The 19793-nt window shown below is 51.2% G+C and overlaps 3 protein-coding genes across 3 annotated transcripts in view; 2 read left to right on the plus strand and 1 right to left on the minus strand.

The window, feature by feature from the left end:
• Positions 1–18312, plus strand: part of GRIN2D (glutamate ionotropic receptor NMDA type subunit 2D) — a 54814-nt gene extending 36502 nt beyond the window's left edge. Inside the window, exons 11-13 of the mRNA XM_050772376.1 lie at positions 15942–16129; positions 16323–16555; positions 16774–18312. Of these exons, the coding sequence (XP_050628333.1) occupies positions 15942–16129; positions 16323–16555; positions 16774–18111 (1759 nt within the window). The 3' untranslated portion in view covers positions 18112–18312. The remainder of the gene's footprint in view (positions 1–15941; positions 16130–16322; positions 16556–16773) is intronic.
• The window catches only part of GRWD1 (glutamate rich WD repeat containing 1), a 152411-nt gene that overhangs the window by 123716 nt on the left and 8902 nt on the right, over positions 1–19793 (plus strand). The gene's annotated exons all lie outside the window — the stretch shown is intronic.
• Positions 1–19793, minus strand: part of TMEM143 (transmembrane protein 143) — a 170232-nt gene that overhangs the window by 93655 nt on the left and 56784 nt on the right. The gene's annotated exons all lie outside the window — the stretch shown is intronic.

The following is a 19793-nucleotide window of genomic DNA, read 5'->3' on the forward strand; positions in this document are numbered from 1 at the left end:
TAGACATGGGATTTCACCATGTTGGCCAGGCTGGTCTTGAACTCCTAACCTTAAGTGATCCACCTGCTTCAGCCTCCCAAAGTGCTGGGATTACAGGTGTCAGCCATCATACCCAGCCAATGCCATTTTCTGAATCTACTTGGTTCCCAAGTTTTGGATAGCAAGTGGTGAGAATGTGACTAGCAAGAGAGACCAGCCCCATCTCTCAAAATGAACCTAAATCTGTCCCCGCCTTGAGTTCAGAGAAAGCAGGATACCTGTATTTTTTTTCCCCATACAAATGTCAGCCACATCACCAGCCTTTAATAAGTAAAAATAGCTGAGACCTCATCCCGTGTCTTTTTATAGATATTTTTCATCTTTTTTTTTTTATTGAGATACATACATAGATACAGTGAGGTACAGTGAGGCACAAAAAGCATGTAACTCATTATTTATACATTCATAGACAGCCATGTGACCAGGTCCAGACTCAGATATGGTGAATTTCCCAGCTTCTCATAAAGCTTCTCCTGCCCCTCCAGTCACCACAGAATATCACATAATTAGTTTTGCCTGATTTCGAACATCCTCTAAATGGAGTCAAACAGTGCATTTAAGACCTTTCTGTCTGGCTTATTTTCCTCAGTGTTATCACCAGATTGTTCCTTCATTGCTGAATATCATTGAGTATACAATTATATAAATGTACCATAATTCTTTCATTCTACTGCTGGTGGACATTCAGGTTATTGCCAGTATTTGGTCATTATGAACATTCCGTGTTTTTTTTTTTTGAGACAGAGTCTCTCTGTGTCACCCAGGTTGGAGTGCAGTGGTGCAATCTCGGCTCACTGCCAGCTCCGCCTCCCAGGTTCGAGCGATTCTTCTGCCTCAGCCTCCCCAGTAGCTGGGATTACAGGCACCCGCCACCACGCCCAGGTGATTTTTGTATTTTTAGTAGAGATGGGGTTTCACCATCTTGGCCAGGCTGGTCTTAAACTCTTGACCTCATGATCCACCTGTCTCGGCCTCCCAAAGTGCTGGGATTACAGGCGTGAGCCACCCTCCTCGGTCTATTCCTGTATCTTTTTAATTTACTTCCATGTTTATTATATATCAAGTCCTGTTCTAACTAAGTTCAAATTAGTTTGCAAAAAATTAATCAAATCAATGTTTTGATTCATAGTCCTGGAGACTAGGCGTCCTCTTGGCTCCTTCAGAGGGCTGTGAGGGAAGGATCTGTCCAGGCCTCTCTCTCCTTGGCTCTTGACTCTTGATCCCTGCATCTCTTTCCATCATCTTCCCTCTGTGTGCGTCTCTGTGGCCAAACTTCTTTTTTTTTTTTTGTTTTTTGAGATGGAGTTTTGCCCAGGCTGGAGTGCAGTGACATGATCTCAGCTCACTGCAACCTCCACCTCCCAGGTTCCAGTGATTCTCCTGCCTCAGCCTCCCTCCTGTAGCTGGGATTACAGGCGACTGCCACCAAGCCCAGGTAATTTTTGTATTTTTAGTAGAGACGGAGTTTCACCATGTTGCTCAGGCTGGTCTCGAACTCCTGACCTCAGGTGATCTGCCTGCCACAGCCTCCCAAAGTGCTTGGATTACAGGCATGAGCCACCACGCCCGGCCCAAGTTCCCCTTTTTATAAGGACACTAGTCATACTGGACTAGAACCCAACCTAATGATCTCATTTTAACTGGATTCCCTCTGTAGAGGCCCTATCTACAAATAAGGTCGCATTCTGAAGTACCGGGGGCTAGGACTTCAATTTGTGAATTTGGGGGAGGGAACACAACTAAAACCCTAAGATCTCATAAAAATCTTAGGTGGGTATTATTGGAAACATGAGGAACAGCAAGCTTCCTGCATCTAAGTGGCAGAACTAGGACTTGAACCCTGACAGCCCAGTTCTACAGCCCAGTTTCTCACCACTAGGCTATATTGCCTCACATGTGCCCTGAGCAACCCAGAATCACTCCTTTTGTCCCCTCCCTGGAAGCTTCATGATTCACAAAGGACACCCCTGTGTTTCTCATTGTCGCCTCTTGCTCTGATTTCCTGCTTCTGCTGAATTCTTTTTCCCCAGTATCCCTTGTTACTTTTTTTTTTTTTCTAATTTTTGGTTCTATATTTATCAGAGTTCTCCATCCACATAGTTTGGAGAGTCAAATACAATAATTTTAGTTTAGTTTAGTTTGGTTTTGGAGTCAAGGTCGCACTCTGTCACCCAGGCTGGAGTGTAGTGGCACAATCATAGCTCACTGCGGCCTCAAGCTCCTAGGCTCAAGCGATCCTCCCGCCTCAGCCTCTCAAGCAGCTGGGACTCCAGGTGTGCACCCCCACATCTGATTTATTTTATTTTATTTTATTTTATTTTATTTTATTGAGATGGAGTCTTGCTTTGTCACCCAGGCTGGAGTGCAGTGGTGCAATCTTGGCTCACTGCAACCTCCGCCTCCTGGGTTCAAGCGATTCTCCTGCCTCAGCCTCCTGAGTAGGTGGGATTACAGGAGCTGCCACCACGCCCAGCTAACTTTTGTATTTTCAGTAGACACAGGGTTTCGCCATGTTGGCCAGGCTGGTCTTGAACTCCTGACCTTAGGTAATCTGACCACCTCGGCCTCCCAAAGTGCTGGGAATACAGACACGAGCCACCAGGCCCGGCCTAATTTTAATTTTTAAATTTGTATCTGTATGTGTGTGTGTGTGTAGAGACGAGGTTCTCATTATGTTGCTTAGGCTGGTCTTGAACTCCTGGGCTCAAGTGATCCTCCTGCCTCAGCCTCCCAAAGCGCTAGGATTACAGGCACGAGCCACCGTGCCTGGCAAGAATTTTCTCTTTAAGGAAAAAAATGGCACCCTCCATTTCTCTCACCCCAAAAGAATCTACCTTCACCTCGTTTATTGTGTCATTTTGCGATTTATCTCCCTATCTCTAAATACCATGTTTGTATGACTACCTCTTGATTTTTCAATTTTAGGCATTTTCCATCCGCTTCTCACTATGGAAGACATACTCATACTCTTATTTAAATCAATTCAGCCTCCCACATTGTGACTCTGACTAGATGAATATTCAGTGTTTACATGTTATGACTATGTAAATGCTCTCACAGCTGCCACAGTAGTAAACCATGATTACTTTCCTCTCCTACACAATTCTTTGTTTTTCTTTCTTCTTTTTTTTCTTGAGACAGGGTCTCACTATGTCGCCCAGGCTGGAGTGCAGTGGCATGATCTCGGCTCACTGCAATCTCCGCCTTCCAGGTTCAAGTGATTCTCCTGCCTCAGCCTCCCAATTAGCTGGGACTACAGGCGTGTGCCACTGCAACCAGCTAATTTTGGTATTTTTAGTAGAGGTGGGGTTTCACCATGCTGACCAGGCTGGTCTCAAACTCCTGACCTCAAGTGATCAGCCTGCCTCGCCTCCCAAAGTGCTGGGATTACAGGTGTGAGCCACATTTGCCCAGTCGAGATGGGGTTTCACCATGTTGGCCAGGCTGGTCTCAAACTCCTGAGCTCAAGGGATCTGCCCACCTCAGGCTCCCAGTGTTGAGACGACAGGTGTGAGCCACTATGCCTGGTCTATTTTTCTTTTTCTTTCCTTTTTTTTTTTTGAGACGGAGTCTCGCTCTGTCTCCCAGGCTGTAGCACAGTGGCGCGATCTCCGCTCACTGCAAGCTCCGCCTTCCGGGCTCAGGCCATTCTCCTGCCTTAGCCTCCAGAGTAGCTGGGACCACAGGCACCCACCACCATGCCCGGAGAATTTTTTGTATTTTTAGTGGAGACGGGGGTTTCACTGTGTTAGCCAGGATGGTCTCGATCTCCTGACCTCGTGATCCACCCGCCTTGGCCTCCCAAAATGCTGGGATTACAGGCGTGAGCCACCGTGCCTGGCTGCCTAGTCTATTTTTCTTGAGTTAGTAACTGTCTTTTTGTCTTTTTTCATTTTCTTTCTTTTTTCAGTTGCTTCATGGCTGAGTTTTCTTTGTGGTTAACTAATTCAAACCCAAAGTATCTGTTAACTGTCTAAATCTCTTCTTAATATGTTCAGAAGTATCTTAATATACTTAATATGTTAGAAGTATCAGCCACTCTGTTAATTTCTTTTTTTTTTTTTGAGACAGGGTCTCACTCTGTCACTCAGGCTGGAGCACAGTGGCACGATCTCGGCTCACTGCAGCCTCTGCCTCCTGGGTTCAAGCAATTCTTATGCCTCAGCCTCCCAAATAACTGGGATTACAGTCGTGCAGCACCACGCCCAGCTAATTTTTGTATTTTTTGTAGAGTGGGGTTTCGCCATATTGAACAGGTTGGTCTCAAATTCCTGGCCTCAAGTGATCTGCCTACCTCGGCCTCCCAAGTGCTGGGATTACAGGTGTCAGTCACTGTGCCTAGCCTTGTCAATTTCATCTTATTGAAGAAGTTGCTCTTGTGGCCTTATGGCCTGCTCCAGCCTGGGGCACAGCCCCCATGTTGGGATCACATTTCACCTTCATCCCTTCATCTCTGGTTTGGATCCTGTTGTAGCACAAATTCTAACTCTTTCTGGGTTTTGCTTCCTTGTTCTTTTGAGCTTCCTGACAGAGGCATATAGCAGGTATATTTTTGGAGACATCGCAAATCTGAAAAGTCTTTTTTCTGTCCTTGTACTTGATGGACAGTCCAGCTGGGTATAGAATTCTGGATTAGAGCTCATTTTCCTTCAGAATTTGGAAGAGTCACTCTATTGTTTTCTAATATCCAGTGCTACTATAGAGAAATCCAAGGTCATTCTTATTCCTATGCCTTTGTATGTAACCTGTTGTTTTCCTTGTCCTTGGTGGACTGACATTTATCAGTGACATGCCTTGATCTGTTTTTTGTTTTTTTTTTTTGAGACGGAGTTTCACTCTTGTTGCCAAGGCTGGAGTGCAATGGCGCGTTCTCGGCTCACTGCAATCTCTGCCTCCCAGGTACAAGCAATTATCCTGTCTCAGCCTCCCAAGTAGCTCCGATTACAGGCATGTGGCACCATGCCCAGCTAATTTCTTTGTATTTAGTAGAGACAGGGTTTCACCATGTTAGTCAGGCTGGTTGCAAACTTCTGACCTCAGGTGATCCACCCAACCCAGTCTCCCAAAGTGCTGGGATTATAGGTGTGTGCCACTACACCCGGCCCGTTTTCCTTTCTTTTCTCTTTCTTTCTTTTCTTTTTCTCTTTTCTTTTCTTTTCTTTCCTTTTCTTTATTTTCTTTGAGACAGGTTCTCACTATGTTTTCCAGGCTGGTCTTGAACTCCTGGGCTCAAGCGATCCTCCTGCCTTGGCTTCCCAAAATGCTGCAATTACAGGCGTGAGCTGCTGCACGTGGCCATTGATCTGTTTTCATTGCTGGGTCTTTCAATCGTATCCTCATGTCATTTGTTCTGAGAAAATTTCTTGAATTTTCTTAAATTCTTTTATGTACATTATCTCCCTCTCCTTCATTTCTCTGTTTGTTTATTTATTTATGTTTAGAGACAGGGTCTTACTCTGGAGTGCAGTGAGGCAATCATAGCTCACGGCAGCCTTGGGGTCAGCCTGTTGGTCAGGCTGGTCTTGAACTCCTGACCTCAAATGATCCACCCACCTTGGCCTCCCAAAGTGCTGGGATTACAGGCGTGAGCCACCACGCCTAATTAAAGGCCAGGTGCAGTGGCTCACACCTGTAATCCCAGCACTTTGGGAGGACGAAGAGGGCGGATTGCCTGAGGTCAGGAGTTCGAGACCAGCCTGACCAACATGGTGCAACCCCCATCACTACTAAAAATACAAAAATTAGTCGGTTGTGGTGGCAGGCGCCTGTAATCCCAGCTACTCGGGAGACTGAGGCATAATCGCTTGAACCTGGGAGGTGGAGGTTGCAGTGAGCTGAGACCAGGACATTGCACTCCAGCCTGGGCAACGAGAGCAAAACTCTATCTCAAAAATAAAAAATAAAACATAAATAAATAAATAAATAAAATTTAAATCCAAATAGCCATATGTGGCAAGCTAGTGGTTGCCATAGAGGACAGCACTAGAAAATTCCATCTTTACAGTGAGGCACAAGGGAGAGGCAGCTCCCAGGGCTCTGGCCAGCTCAGCGGCCAAACGTGGGCTCACCCTACCGCTGCGGTCAAGCAGCGCCGCAGGGGGAGAAAGGAAATGCACGTCCTAAAAGGAAATAGAGAAACACAGCTTCTCCTACCAGCCAGTTCTTGGTGCCCATTCCATGAGAGATGTCCAATTTTTCACTCACTCAGGGGCAAAAAAGGAAATATCGAGGCCCCTTGCCCTAATGTAAGCATTATTTTTTATTTCTTTTGGATCAATTAAAATATGGATGAATTCACACTCACACATTCCAAACTAACAGTACACACTGTTCTCATCTTGCCTCTTTCCATGGAGAATGCCCTTTTGGCATCTTTTCTGTGTTAATGGAATCCTACTTCTCAGCTCCAGTGTCTGGGCCATGGAAGGCCTCCGTTGGACCACTCTGAATTTACTCATTTGGCCACTTCTTTTCTTTTCTTTTGAGATGCCATCTCACTCTGTCACCCAGGCTGGAGTGCAGTGGTGTGATCTCAGCTCACTGCAACCTCCACCTCCCGGGTTCAAGCGGTTCTCCTACCTCAGCCTCCCAAGTAGCTGGAACTACAGGCGCACGCAACCACACCCAGCTAGTTTTTAAATTTTTAATAGAGATTGGGTTTCACCATGTTGGCCAGTCTGGTCTTGAACTTCTGACCTCAGGTGATCCGCCCACCTCAGCCTCCCAAAGTGTTCTTGGGATTACAGGTGTGAGCCACTATGCCTGGCCCACTTCTTTTCTTTTCAACTTCTTTTTTAAAAAAATTTTAATTGTATTTTTTTTGTACAGATGGTCTCACTATGTTGCCCAGGATGGTCTGAAACTCCTGGCCTCAAGCAATCCTCCCATCTTGGCCTCCCAAAGTGATGGGATGACAGGTTTGAGTGACCACACTAGACCTGAACTTCTTTTGTTAAATTTATTCCTAAATATTTTATTTTATTTTTATTTCTATTTTTTTGCCGGTCTCAAACTCCTGAACTCAAGGGATCTGCTGGCCTCGGCCTCCCAAAGTGCTGGGATTATAGGCATATGAGCCACCACAACCGGCCTGGAATTCTTTTAATTTCATTTTAATTGTTCATTGCTAGTATACAGGAATATAATTTATTTTGTATATCTATATTTTTTTGAGATGGAGTCTTGCTCTGTCGCCCAGGCTGGAGTGCAGTGGCTGGATCTCAGCTCACTGCAAGCTTCGCCTCCCAGGTTTACGCCATTCTCCTGCCTCAGCCTCCCAAGTAGCTGGGACTACAGGTGCCCGTCACCTCGCCCGGCTAGTTTTTTGTATTTTTTAGTAGAGACGGGGTTTCACCGTGTTAGCCAGGATGGTCTCGATCTCCTGACCTCATGATCCGCCCGTCTCGGCCTCCCAAAGTGCTGGGATTACAGGCTTGAGCCACCACGTCCGGCCCCTTGTTGAACTTCTATTAGCCGTAATAATTTTTATTGTGGATCTTTTGGGATTTTCTATATACAATTCTATTAATTTGCTAGGGCAGCCATAACAAAATACCATAGACTGAGTGGCTTACACAACAGAAATGTATCGCCCCGCTATTGTAGAGGCTAGGTCAAAATCAAGGTGTCAGCAGCGATGGCTCCTTTCGAGGGCTGTGGGAGGACCTGTTCCAGACCTTCCTCCTCGGCTTGTAAAAAGCTGCCTTCTTCCTCTGTCTCTTCACCTTGTCTTCCCTTTAAGTGTCCATTCAGCCACTTCTTTTTTTGTTTTGTTTTGGAGACGGAGTCTAGCTCTGTTGCCCAGGCACCATCTCAGCTCACTGCAAACTCCTCCTCCCAGGTTTAAACAGTTCTCCTGCCTCAGCCTCCCGAGTAACTGAGATTACAGGCACGTGCCACCGCACCTGGTAATTTTTGTATTTTTAGTAGAGATGGGGTTTTGCCATGTTGGCCATGCTGGTCATGAACTTCTGACCTCAGGTGATCCATCCTAGGTTCAGCAATTCTCCTGCCTCAGCCTCCCGAGTAGCTGAGATGATAGGCACCCGCCACCACACCGGGCTAATTTTTGTATTTTTAGTAGAGATAGGGTTTTTCCATGTTGGCCAAGCTGGTCATGAACTCCTGACCTCAGGAGATTCGCCCCCGGCAGCCTCCCAAAGTGCTGGGATTAGAAGCGTAAGCCACCACACCCAGCTGTTCAGCCATTTCTTATTAAGCACCTAGTGTGTGCTAGGCACTGTTCCAGATCCTGTGGATACACTGGTGAATCAGACGGGCAAAGTCCCTGCCTCATAGAACTTAAATTCCAGTGAAAGGAGACACACAATGCACGGAATAAATGAGAACATTCTATAGTGCATTCCAAGGGGATACATGCTATGGGTAAAAATAGGGCAGGGTGAATGCATTTGGGAAACTGGGGCGGGCGGCTGGAGGTTGCAGTATCAAATAGGGTGCTCAGGAAGGTGTCTTTGGAGCAAACACCTGATGGAAGTTGTAACTGCCCAGTGGGTTCACCTTGCCTGCTGCCTAGACAGAGGCGATTTATCAAGACAGGGGGGATTGCAATAGAGAAAGAGTAATTCACGCAGAGCCGGCTGTGCGGGAGACTCCGTTTTATTATTACTCAAATCAGTCTCCCTGAGCATTTGGGGATCAGAGTTTTGAAAAGATCATTTGGTGGGCAGGGGCTTGGGAAGTGGGGAGTGCCGACTGGTCAGGTTGGAGATGGAATCACAGGGCATCAAAGTGAGGTTTTCTTGCTGTTTTCTGTTCCTGGGTGGGACGGTAGAACTGGTTGAGCCAGATGACCAGTCTGATCAAGTGTAGGGTCTGTAGAATATCTCAAGCACTCATCTGAGGTTTTACAATAGTGATGTTATCCCCAGGAGAAGGCTGAGGAGCCAGAGGCTGCGTGACCCCTAAATGTAATGTCTAATCTTGTAGCTAATTTGTTACTCCTGCAAAGACAGACTGGTCCTCAGGCAAGAAGGGGTCTTTTCAGGAAAGGGCTATTACCGATTTTGTTTCAGAGTCAACCCATGAACGAAATTCCTTCCCAAAGTTAGTTCGGCCTATGCCCAGGAATAAGCACGGACAGCTTAAGGGTTAGAAGCAAGATGGAGTTGGTTAGGTCTGATTTCTTTCACTGTCATTCATAATTTTGCAAAGGAGGTTTCAAGGTAAGACAGTGAGTCAGGCAGCTACCTGGGAGAAGGATGTTCCAGCAGGCAGAACAGTCAGTGCAAAGGCCCTGGGGCGGGAGCAAGCTGGAGAGGTCCAAGTGCATCTCCCAGGCCAGAGTGAGGGGGGCTTGGGAGATGAGGGCAGACGGGTAAGGAGGGATGGGGGGTGTCAGGTGCCACAGGGCCTCGAAACTCAAGGTGATCCAAGTCACTCTGAGTGACGAGGGGAGCCAACGGAGGGTGGTGAGCTGAAAAGGGACAGCGCTGACTCAAATGTTAAGATCCCTCTGATGACAGAGTAAGAACAAACAAGAAAGAAAGGACAGATGCAGGGAATTTTAATTTTTCCCAAACCTACACCCGAACAAAGGCTGTAGGAAATGGCTGAGGTCTTTTAGTTTTGTTTTTGAGACAGGGTCTCCCTCTGTCACCCAGGTTGGAATGCATGGCACAATCATAGCTCACTGTAACCTCAACCTCCTGCCCTCAAGCAATCCTCCCACCTCAGCCTCCCAAGTAGTTGAGACGACAGGCGTGTACCACCAAACATGGCTAATTTTTAAAGTTTTTGTAGAAACAGGGTCTCCCTTTGTTGTCCAAGCTGGTCTTGAACTCCTAGACTCAAGCAGTCCTCCTGCCTCAGCCTCCCAAAGTGCTGGGATGACAGGCATGAGCCAGGGCCCCTGGAATGGCTGAGTTTAAATAGATATTTAGGGACCATGAGGGCGTGGTGGGGTGGATGTGAGAGGGGAGGGAGACAGTATATCCCAGAACAACTGAGCAAACAATTGAAAGTGAATGCTGTTAGAGCTCCTCTTTCTGAAATCTCTCAAATATTTCCACCACTGGGAACCTTGACTTTTAGCTTTCTCCAAAATTCAACTGGAGTCTCTCCTTCCACTCCCCATTGTCCTCTAAGGACCCCAGAGACACTCCTTCCATCTTATCCCAGTCCCAGCCCCTCCATCCCTCCCCTTCAACCTAACTCTAGAAACTTCTTTCCACTTAAACATCAATAGGGCCGGGCGCGGTGGCTCAAGCCTGTAATCCCAGCACTTTGGGAGGCCGAGATGGGTGGATCACGAGGTCAGGAGATCGAGACCATCCTGGCTAACACGGTGAAACCCCGTCTCTACTAAGAAATACAAAAAATAGCCAGGCGAGGTGGCCGCGCCTGTAGTCCCAGCCACTCGGGAGGCTGAGGCCGGAGAATGGCGTGAACCCAGGAGGCGGAGCTTGCAGTGAGCTGAGATCCGGCCACTGCACTCCAGCCTGGGCTACAGAGCGAGACTCCGTCTCAAAAAAAAAAAAAAAACCACATCAGTAGCAATTCACCTTTCACCCCCAAGGGGATCTTCCTAAACAAAGAGAAACATAGGGAAAAATTACAGTTTGCCTACAAGGCAGAAGTGCCTGCAGGCAGTGGCTGTATTTTTCTCACCTATACTTATGTTTCCAGATGTCATCCGGGAACTCCCTGTTAGGATCTATATAAAATTAATTCAAACCCCATTCTACAACAGTGGGATGATGAACGTCCTCCCCAGGTTTCTGCTAATTCTCCAGAGCTTCACATTCTCCACCCCCGAGTCTTTGCTTCAGCTAGAGAGACATTCAGTTTGGGGAATCCACTTCCTGTCTCTTTCCCCACTTAGCACGTATGGACTAATTCAGTGCTTTTCCCTGATTTCTATGCAACCAACCACACACACACACACGGCATTTATATGTGAGCCTGTGAGTGTGTGGACAGGACTTTTCTGAAGGTTTGGGGACACAGGAGGACTTAAATCAACAGACGGGCTCACCACTCAAAACTGGAGGTTAAGTATTCCCTGGAAGATCCTTTGGCTTCTCTTCAACTCAGCATCCAGCCATGCTTTTTTTTTTTTTGAGACGGAGTCTTGCTCTGTCGCCCAGGCTGCAGTGCAATGGCTTGATCTTGGCTTACTGCAACCTCTGCTGCCCGGGTTCCAGTGATTCTCCTGCCTCACCCTTCTGAGTAGCTGGGATTACAGGCGTGCACCACCACGCCCAGCGAATTTTTGTGTTTTTAGTAGAGATGGGGTTTCAGCATGGCCAGGCTGGTCATGAACTCCTGGCCTTGTGATCCACCTGTCTCAGCCTCCTAAAGTGCTGGGATTACAGGCATGAGCCACCGCCCTTGGCCCTAGCTTGTCTTATCTTTCTTTATCTTTATCTATTGTCTTTATCTATCTATCTTGGCTTCCCAGAACTGTGCTGTACAATACTTACTTCCATTTAAATTAATGAAATTACATAAAATGTGGCCAGGAGCTAAGGCTCACGCCTGTAATCCCAACACTTTGGGAGACCGAAGCGGGCAGATCACCTGAGGTCAGGAGTTCGAGATCAGCCTGGGCAACATGGCAAAACCCTGTCTCTACTCAAAGTACAAAAATTAGCCGGGCATGGTGGTGCACACCTGTAATCCCAGCTGCTTGGGAGGCTGAGGCAGGAGAATCACTTGAGCCCGGGAGGCAGAAGTTGCAGTGAGCCAAGATTGTACCACTGCACTCCAGCTGGGTGACAGAGCAAGACTCTGTCTCAAAAAAAAAAAAAAAATTCACCCCTTTGTCACACTGGTCACATTTCAGGTGCTAGAGAGCCATATGTGGCTCTTGGCTGTCATGCTGGACAGCGAAGAGGGAACATTCCATCATCAGAGCACGTTCTTTTGGATAATGCTGGACTCAGGAAGGAGAGGTACCTCCCTCTAAGAGCTAGTCTAATGTCTGCAGTTAAGATGACCAAAATTTTACCCCACAACAAATATCATTAAGTAAATAAATGTGAAATTATATATATATATTTTTTCTTTTAGACAGGGTCTCACTCTGTCACCCAGGCTGGAGTACAGTGGTGCAATCTCAGCTCACTGCAACTTCTGCCTCCCCGGTTCAAGCAATTATTCTGCCTCAGCCTCCCGGGTAGCAGGGACTACAGGCGCCCGCCACTGCGCCCGGCCTAATTTTTGTGTTTTTTTTTTTTTTTTTTTTTTGAGACGGAGTCTCACTCTGTCACCCAGGCTGGAGTGCAGTGGCCGGATCTCTGCTCACTGCAAGCTCCGCCTCCCAGGTTTACACCATTCTGCCTCAGCCTCCTGAGTAGCTGGGACTACAGGCACCCGCCACCTCGCCCGGCTAGTTTTTTGTATTTTTTTAGTAGAGACGGGGTTTCACCGGGTTAGCCAGGATGGTCTCGATCTCCTGACCTCGTGATCCGCCCATCTCGGCCTCCCAAAGTGCTGGGATTACAGGCTTGAGCCACCGCGCCCGGCCTAATTTTTGTATTTTTAATAGAGATGGGGTTTCGCCATGTTGGCCAGGCTGGTGTGGAACTCCTGACCTCATATGATCCGCCCGCCTCGGCCTCCCAAAGTGCTGGGATTACAGGTGTGAGTCACTGCACCCAGCCAATATGAACTCATATTTTATATAGGATTCTGGGAGTAATTTTTTGTTCGTTTTTTTGTTTTTAGAGACAGGGTATCCCTCTGTCACCCAGGCTGGGGTGCAGTGGTGTCATCATAGCTCACTGCAGCTTCAGACTCCTGGGCTCAAGGGATCCTCCTGCCTCAGCCTCCTGAGTAACTGGGAATATAGGTGCATCACCACACCTGTCTAATTTTTTTTTTTTTTTGAGATGGAGTCTCGCTCTGTTGCCCAGGCTGGAGTGTAGTGGTTCGATCTTGGCTCACTGCAAGCTCCGCCTCCTGGGTTCACACCATTCTCATGCCTCAGCCTCCCGAATAGCTGGGACTATAGGTGCCCGCCATCGTGCCCGGCTAGTTTTTTTTTGTATTTTTAGTAGAGACAGGGTTTCATCGTGTTAGCCAGGATGGTCTCGATCTCCTGACCTCATGATCCGCCCACCTCGGCCTCCCAAAGTGCTGGGATGACAGGCGTGAGCTACCGCACCCAGCCTAATTTTTTTTTTATAGAGGCAGGGTATCACTATGTGGCCCAAGTGTTGGGATTACAGGCATGAACCACCACACCCAGCCTAACTTTTTAAAAAATACACCCCTAGGTTGGGTGTGAAAGCTCACGCCTGTAATCCCAGCATTTTGGGAGGCTGAGGCAGGAGGATTGCTTGAGCCCCAGAGTTGAGACACCAGCCTGGGAAACAGAGTGAGACCCCATCTCTAAAAATAAAAGAAAAATATACATATACATATTTTAAAAATATATAAAATATACCCCATACATCCTCACCTGTCAGATCATAAGCATTTATCTGATACCACAGAAGAGTTACACAGTATTCCTCTGTGTGGATTCATTTATTCATTCACTCATTTATTCTGCAAATATCTATCAACGCCATCCTACGTGCCAGGAACTATGCCCCAGTCACAGAAGAGAATGAGACCAACTGGGACCCTGGGGGTCTTGCAGTCTCATGGGGAAGGTTGAGAACCACCTTCAGAAGGTTCTGAACCACCACAGAAATAAATGTAAAATGACAGCAGTTGTAAATGAGAGTGATAGCAGCATGTGCCATAACAAATGCATCCATGAGAACTAACTCCACAGCCCTGTGCCTCTTCCCACCAAGTCTTAGAAATCAGGGCCTAGGTTGGGCACGGTGGCTCATGCCTGTAATCCCAGCACCTTGGGCGAAACCCACTTTGGGAGGCCAAGGTGGGCCGATAACCTGAGGTCGGGAATTCAAGACCAGCCTGACCAAAATGGAGAAACCCTGTCTCCACTAAAAATACAGAATTAGCTGGCCGTGGTGGTGCATGCCTGCAATCCCAGGCACTCTGGAGGCTGAGACAGGAGAATCGTTTGATCTGGGGAGGTGGAGATTGTGGTAAGCCCAGATGGCACTATTGCGCTCCAGCCTGGGCAGGGCCTAGGCCAGGTGTGGTGGCTCACGCCTGTAATCCCAGCATTTTGGGAGGCCGAGGCGGGTGTATCAACTGAGGTCAGGAGTTCAAGACCAGCCTGGCCAACATGGCCAAACCCTATCTCTACTAAAAATAGAAAAATAGCCATGTGTGGTGGTGCATGGCTATAATCCCAGCTACTTGGGTGGCTGAGGCAGGAGAATCGCTTGAACCTGGGAGGTGGAGGTTGCAGTGAGCCGAGATCACACCTCTGCATTCCAGCCTGGGGGACAAGAGCGAAACTCAGTCTCAAGAAAAAAAAGAAAGAAAGAAAGAAATCAGGGCCTAGTGGGAGAACCCAAGCGAGTTAAGGTATGTGTCTGGGTCTGTGTTTTCCCATCTGAAAATAATGGTTATCTCCCTACAGGCTCACACCTGTAGTCCCAGCACTTTGGGTGGCCAAGGCGGGAGGCTCACTTGAGCCCAGGAGTTAGAGCCCAGCCTGGGCAACATGGAGAAACCCTGTCTCTACAAAAAATACAAAAATTAGACAGGTGTGGTGATGTGTGCCTGTAGTCCCAGCTACTCAGGAGGCTGAGGCAGGAGGATCAGTTGAACCCAAGAGGTCAAGGCTGCAGTGAGCTATGATGGTGCCACTGCATTTCAGCTTGGGCAACATAGTGAGACCTTATCTCAGGAAAAAAAAAAAAAGAGTTCTTAGACTAGATAGAACAATGCCTGGCACAATATAAGCAATCATTCACTCGCATTATTATTTTTTTCCTCATTTCTCCTTCTAAGCCTCGATCCTCCTCTTTATTTGTTTTGAGATGGCATCTAGCTCTGTCACCCAGGCTGGAGTGCAGTGGCTCGATCTTGGCTCACTGCAACCTCTGCCTCCCAGGTTCAAGTAATTCTCCTGCCTCAACCTCCTGAGTAGCTGGGATTACAGGTGCCCGCCACTACACCTGGCTAATTTTTGTATTTTCAGTAGAGATGGGGTTTCACCATGTTGGCCAGGCTGGTCTGGAACTCCTGAGTTCACAGGTGATCCACCTGCCTTGGCTTCCCAAATTGCTGGGATTATAGCCATGAGCTACCATGGCTGGTCTCAATCCTCTTTTTTAAAATGCAAGAGTAAATGCACTCCTTTGGAGGACTACAGTGAGGACTAAAGGAGTAACTATTTCATTCTGTTCTGGCCGCCTGCCATGGCTCATGCCTGTAATCCCAGCACTTTGGGAGGCCGAGATGGGCGGATCACGAGGACAGGGGTTCAAGACCAGCCTGGCCAACATGATGAAACCCTGTCTCTACTAAAAAGGCAAAAAGTAGCTGGGCATGGTAGTGGGCGCTTGTAATCCCAGCTACTTGGAGGCTGAGGCAGGAGAATCGGGTGAATCTGGGAGTTGGGGCTTGCAGTGAACCAAGATCATACCACTGCACTCCAGCCTGGGCAACAGAGTGAGACTGTCTCAAAAAAAAAAAAAAAAAAAAGTCACAGCTAACACCTCCTTTGCCTGAGGTACTATCTAACCTTTGCCTATAGTCCCTGCTCCTGGGGAGGCTGAGATAGGAGGATCGCTTGAGCCCAGGATTTCTGGTCCAGTCTGGACAACAGAGCAAGACCCTGTCTCTTAAAAACATACTTTTGGCGACAACTCTGAAGGGAGATATTGCTGCCACGCCCATTTTACTGATGTTGAAACTGAGGTACAGAGAAGTGCAATGATTGGCTCAAGAGCTCAGGGCCAGTTAGGATTTGGAGCAGTTGGAGGTTAGAGGTGAGGAGGTTCCAGGCCTGGCAGCGAGGGCATCTAGGTGGGACTGACCCTGCCCTCCATTCCCCCTCCCTCCAGGAAGCTGGATGCCTTCATCTACGACGCTGCGGTGCTCAACTACATGGCCCGCAAGGATGAGGGCTGCAAGCTTGTCACCATCGGCTCCGGCAAGGTCTTCGCCACGACAGGCTATGGCATCGCCCTGCACAAGGGCTCCCGCTGGAAGCGGCCCATCGACCTGGCGCTGCTGCAGTTCCTGGGGGATGGTGCGGCTGCGCGCAGGGATTTCCACAGCGGAGAGGGGGAGGGCGAGGCCCCTGGGTTCTGGGGAAGAAAGGGACAAAGGCCCGGACACCAGGGTCTGAGGGAGGAAGGGGCTGAGGGCCTACACTCCCACATCACAGACGAGGGTCCTCTGAGGGTACTCATAGCAGGTGACTTTTGACCGCCCCTCCCCAGATGAGATCGAGATGCTGGAGCGGCTGTGGCTCTCCGGGATCTGCCACAATGACAAAATCGAGGTGATGAGCAGCAAGCTGGACATCGACAACATGGCGGGCGTCTTCTACATGCTCCTGGTGGCCATGGGCCTGTCCCTGCTGGTCTTCGCCTGGGAGCACCTGGTGTACTGGCGCCTGCGGCATTGCCTGGGGCCCACCCACCGCATGGACTTCCTGCTGGCCTTCTCCAGGGTACGGGGCAGAGAGGGAGGCAAAGAAGGGGAGATGGCGGGGGCAGGGGACAAAGGTAAAGCCGGGCAGAGACATGGAGATGTGGGTCGAGATGTGGATAGTGGGGAAGAGAGCGGGAGACGCAGGCTGGGAAATGGAGAGGAGGGAGGGACTGAGGGGAGGCAGGTAGGCCTCCTGGGCACCCCGCGCTGACCCCCATCCTGTCCCCGAACCCGCAGGGCATGTACAGCTGCTGCAGCGCCGAGGCCGCCCCGCCGCCCGCCAAGCCCCCGCCGCCGCCGCAGCCCCTGCCCAGCCCCGCGTACCCCGCACCGCGGCCGGCGCCCGGGCCCGCACCTTTCGTGCCCCGCGAGCGCGCCGCAGTGGACCGCTGGCGCCGGACCAAGGGCGCGGGGCCGCCGGGGAGCGCGGGCCTGGCCGACGGCTTCCACCGCTACTACGGCCCCATCGAGCCGCAGGGCCTGGGCCTGGGCCTGGGCGAGGCGCGTGCGGCACCGCGGGGCGCAGCCGGGCGCCCGCTGTCCCCGCCGGCCGCTCAGCCCCCGCAGAAGCCGCCGCCCTCCTACTTCGCCATCGTACGCGACAAGGAGCCGGCCGAGCCCCCCGCCGGCGCCTTCCCCGGCTTCCCGTCGCCGCCCGCGCCCCCCGCCGCCGCGGCCACCGCCGTCGGGCCGCCACTCTGCCGCCTGGCCTTCGAGGACGAGAGCCCGCCGGCGCCCGCGCGGTGGCCGCGATCGGACCCCGAGAGCCAACCCCTGCTGGGGCCGGGCGCGGGCGGCGCGGGAGGCGCGGGAGGCGCGGGCGGAGGAGCCCCGGCCGCTCCACCCCCGTGCCGGGCCGCGCCGCCCCCCTGCCCTTACCTCGACCTCGAGCCGTCGCCGTCGGACTCGGAGGACTCGGAGAGCCTGGGCGGCGCGTCGCTGGGCGGCCTGGAGCCCTGGTGGTTCGCCGACTTCCCCTACCCGTACGCCGAGCGCCTCGGGCCGCCGCCCGGCCGCTACTGGTCGGTCGACAAGCTCGGGGGCTGGCGCGCCGGGAGCTGGGACTACCTGCCCCCGCGCAGCGGTCCGGCCGCCTGGCACTGTCGCCACTGCGCCAGCCTGGAGCTGCTGCCGCCGCCGCGCCATCTCAGCTGCTCGCACGATGGCCTGGACGGCGGCTGGTGGGCGCCGCCGCCTCCACCCTGGGCCGCCGGGCCTCCGCCCCGACGCCGTGCCCGCTGCGGGTGCCCGCGGTCACACCCGCACCGCCCGCGGGCCTCGCACCGCACACCCGCCGCTGCTGCGCCCCACCACCACCGGCACCGGCGCGCCGCTGGGGGCTGGGACCTCCAGCCGCCCGCGCCCACCTCGCGCTCGCTTGAGGACCTCAGCTCGTGCCCTCGCGCCGCCCCTGCGCGCAGGCTTACCGGGCCCTCCCGCCACGCTCGCAGGTGCCCTCACGCCGCGCACTGGGGGCCGCCGCTGCCCACAGCTTCCCACCGGAGACACCGGGGCGGGGACCTGGGCACCCGCAGGGGCTCTGCACACTTCTCCAGCCTCGAGTCCGAGGTATGACGCGGCCCCGGGGGCCCCACCGCCCCCTTGGTCAGCGCAGGCCACGGCCCGAGGGGGCGCCCGCAGTGGACAGGACCCGCGTGGGTTGGGAAGGAAAGCAGTGGAACTGGCTGGACCCCGCCTGGAGCAGCGTCCTGCGCCCCCTGGTTCTGGAGGAACCGCAAGCCGGAGAGGATTTGGTCCCCCCAATTATCACCCAGGCTGAGAGCGAGGGGGCGGGGGCCTTGGAGCCCACCGGACTTTTTTTTAAACCCGACAAGGGCTTTTTAACGTCACCAGATGGGGCGGGAGGTGGGGGGGGTCACGCCACTCCCGCGTCCCACCTCCACGCCCGGGGCCGTGGCCCCCACATCACTGTGCAGCTCCCCGGCCCCAGCCACGCCTCCGGGGAAGCCCGTTTTTAACCTTTCATTCATTGGGACTCCAAACTGTGAGACGCGTTCGCCAAACTGTGACCCCAGACCTTGGCCCCGCCACACAGAAACCCCTGACCCAGACTGTGACATCCGACTCCTAAAATGGTCATCCGACTCCAGACTGTGACCCCTGACCCCAAACTGTGACCCGAACCCCAGACTGTGCCCCGACCAGACTGTGACCCTTGACATCAAACCGTGACACCCCCTCCTCCTCTTCCATCCTCGGTCGCTTTTCCCTACTCTGACCTAGGACACGTCCCCAACGGAAGCCCCGCCTTCCCTTGCACCGCGATGAACCCAACCTCCCTGAAGCCAAAACTTCCCACCCTGCCGCACCTCCCGACACCCCACTTGTCACCAACCACATCCTCTCCAAATCCAACCCTTATTTGCGACCCTTCAGTGATGACCCAGCAGTCCTCCAAAAAACCTCCTCTTCCCAGATCTCCAGCCGGGTCTGGGGCTGGGTTGCGGAGGGGAGGGTCTGGGAGTCCACACTTCTCCACCAACCTCCCTTCCCACTCTCTTATTCCACATTGCAGTGTTTGGAATAAACCATGTTTTTATGCCTCCTCAGTCCAAGCCTAAGCTCCGTGTCTGTTAGCCCCCCTCAACTTCTCTGGAGGAAACAGAAACACAAAAGTCCCACAGGGGAAGAGGACACAGAATTAGAGAGAGAACAGAGGCTCTGAAAGGAGGTGGGTGGGGAGACAAAGACCAAGAAAGAGGAGGTGGGAAAAGACCCTGAAAAGAGAGAAATCCAGAGGGTACTGGGGCAGACAGAGACCCCAAGAGAGTGGTGAGATAGATCCGGGAGACAAAACATATTAGGATCAAAAGTATGGTTTTATTTCCTATGGCTATAGGCACCAAGGCTTGCTAGATTCTTAATATCCTGTTCATGCAAGCTAGGAGAGTGTCTGACATATCCCAGCCAATCCGCATTATCTTGAATGCTGTTAATCTCACCAATGAGAATCTATTTCTAACATTTCATTATGTCAATTAGCCAAACCGCTGGTGCTGATGGGCGATAAAGAGAGACGAAGCACTTGTAATAGCTGCCTCCAGAGGGTGGACTTTCTGATTAAGTGCTCGCTGACCAGAGCTGCAATGTGAATGTCTAGTTAGGCAATTGACTGCCCCTAGAGGGTAGATTGAACCGCCTAACTTACAGATAATATCCATCCTGTCTACAAGAAGGCATTTTTGAAACAAAGCCATCAAAACAGAGAGAGAAGAAACCGGCCTTTTGGGTCCTCA

Source organism: Macaca thibetana, chromosome 19, assembly GCF_024542745.1.
Source record: "Macaca thibetana thibetana isolate TM-01 chromosome 19, ASM2454274v1, whole genome shotgun sequence".
NCBI classification, from domain to species: domain Eukaryota; kingdom Metazoa; phylum Chordata; class Mammalia; order Primates; family Cercopithecidae; genus Macaca; species Macaca thibetana.